The sequence below is a fragment of the Triticum dicoccoides genome, chromosome 6A (assembly GCF_002162155.2).
Source record: "Triticum dicoccoides isolate Atlit2015 ecotype Zavitan chromosome 6A, WEW_v2.0, whole genome shotgun sequence".
Taxonomy (NCBI): Eukaryota; Viridiplantae; Streptophyta; class Magnoliopsida; order Poales; family Poaceae; genus Triticum; species Triticum dicoccoides.
In genome coordinates this window covers 620855180-620856017 of record NC_041390.1, presented here as the reverse complement: position 1 = coordinate 620856017, position 838 = coordinate 620855180, and the positions used below count along the sequence as shown (strand labels likewise).

The following is an 838-nucleotide window of genomic DNA, read 5'->3' as shown; positions in this document are numbered from 1 at the left end:
TTGGGGCCGAGGTTGGTCTTGAGGACGTCCTGGAGGCCCTTGGCGGCGCCGATGTTCATGGCGAGCGCCGCCGACTTGTTCATCACCTCCGCGTTCTGGTTCAGCATGCGGATCGACATGGCGGCGGCGGATCGGAGAAACGGCGGTGAGGGTGTGGGGGGGAGGAAGGATCCGGAAGGAGGGAGGCGGAGGGGAGTAGGGTTTTGGAACTTGCAAAGTAAGCACCGGGTGCAGTGCTGGTGATTGTTTATCGCCAGGCCCGTGGGCTGGCTGGAACGGCCATTCCAATCTAGGCCCTCCGGGCATGCCGGCCTGGTGCAGGGACTCTTCATCGGCAGGCCCGGTCAACGTTTTTTTTGGATTTTGCCGTGTATTTTTTTCTTTATTGTTTTACATTTCACCTTCTGTTTTCATTTTCCCCTTGTATATACATATACATATTTTTTTACTATATGTATGTAGTTCCAAAATGTTCCGGGTTTATTTTTTTTGCGAAGAAAGGATCCAAATGTTTGTGTATTAAAATATATTCATCTTTCATTGCAAAAAAGGGTCATTGTGTATGTACAAAAATGGATGTCTGCTTAAAAAAATCCCATCTTAGTTTTAAAATTAGTTCACATAGTTTAAAAAAGCGACCGGGAATATAAAATCCGGGGCAGTTTTAGAAAGTGTTAAAAAGGCTCACCTATTTAAAAATGATCTTGCAATCATAAAAAGGTGTTCACGTACGTTGGAAAAAAAATGTCCATCTAGTTTTAAAAGGTGTTCATGCATATTTGAGAAAGCATTTGGGTATTTATCAAAATTTATTTCTTTCATGGAAGCACACAAAAAA

The 838-nt window shown here is 43.7% G+C and overlaps 1 protein-coding gene across 1 annotated transcript in view; it reads right to left on the bottom strand.

Annotated features, from left to right (window-relative positions):
• LOC119318575 (T-complex protein 1 subunit zeta 1-like) overlaps positions 1–220 on the bottom strand; it is a 5646-nt gene extending 5426 nt beyond the window's left edge. Inside the window, exon 1 of the mRNA XM_037593155.1 lies at positions 1–220. Within this exon, the coding sequence (XP_037449052.1) occupies positions 1–119 (119 nt within the window). The 5' untranslated portion in view covers positions 120–220.
• Positions 221–838: the final 618 nt, after the last annotated feature.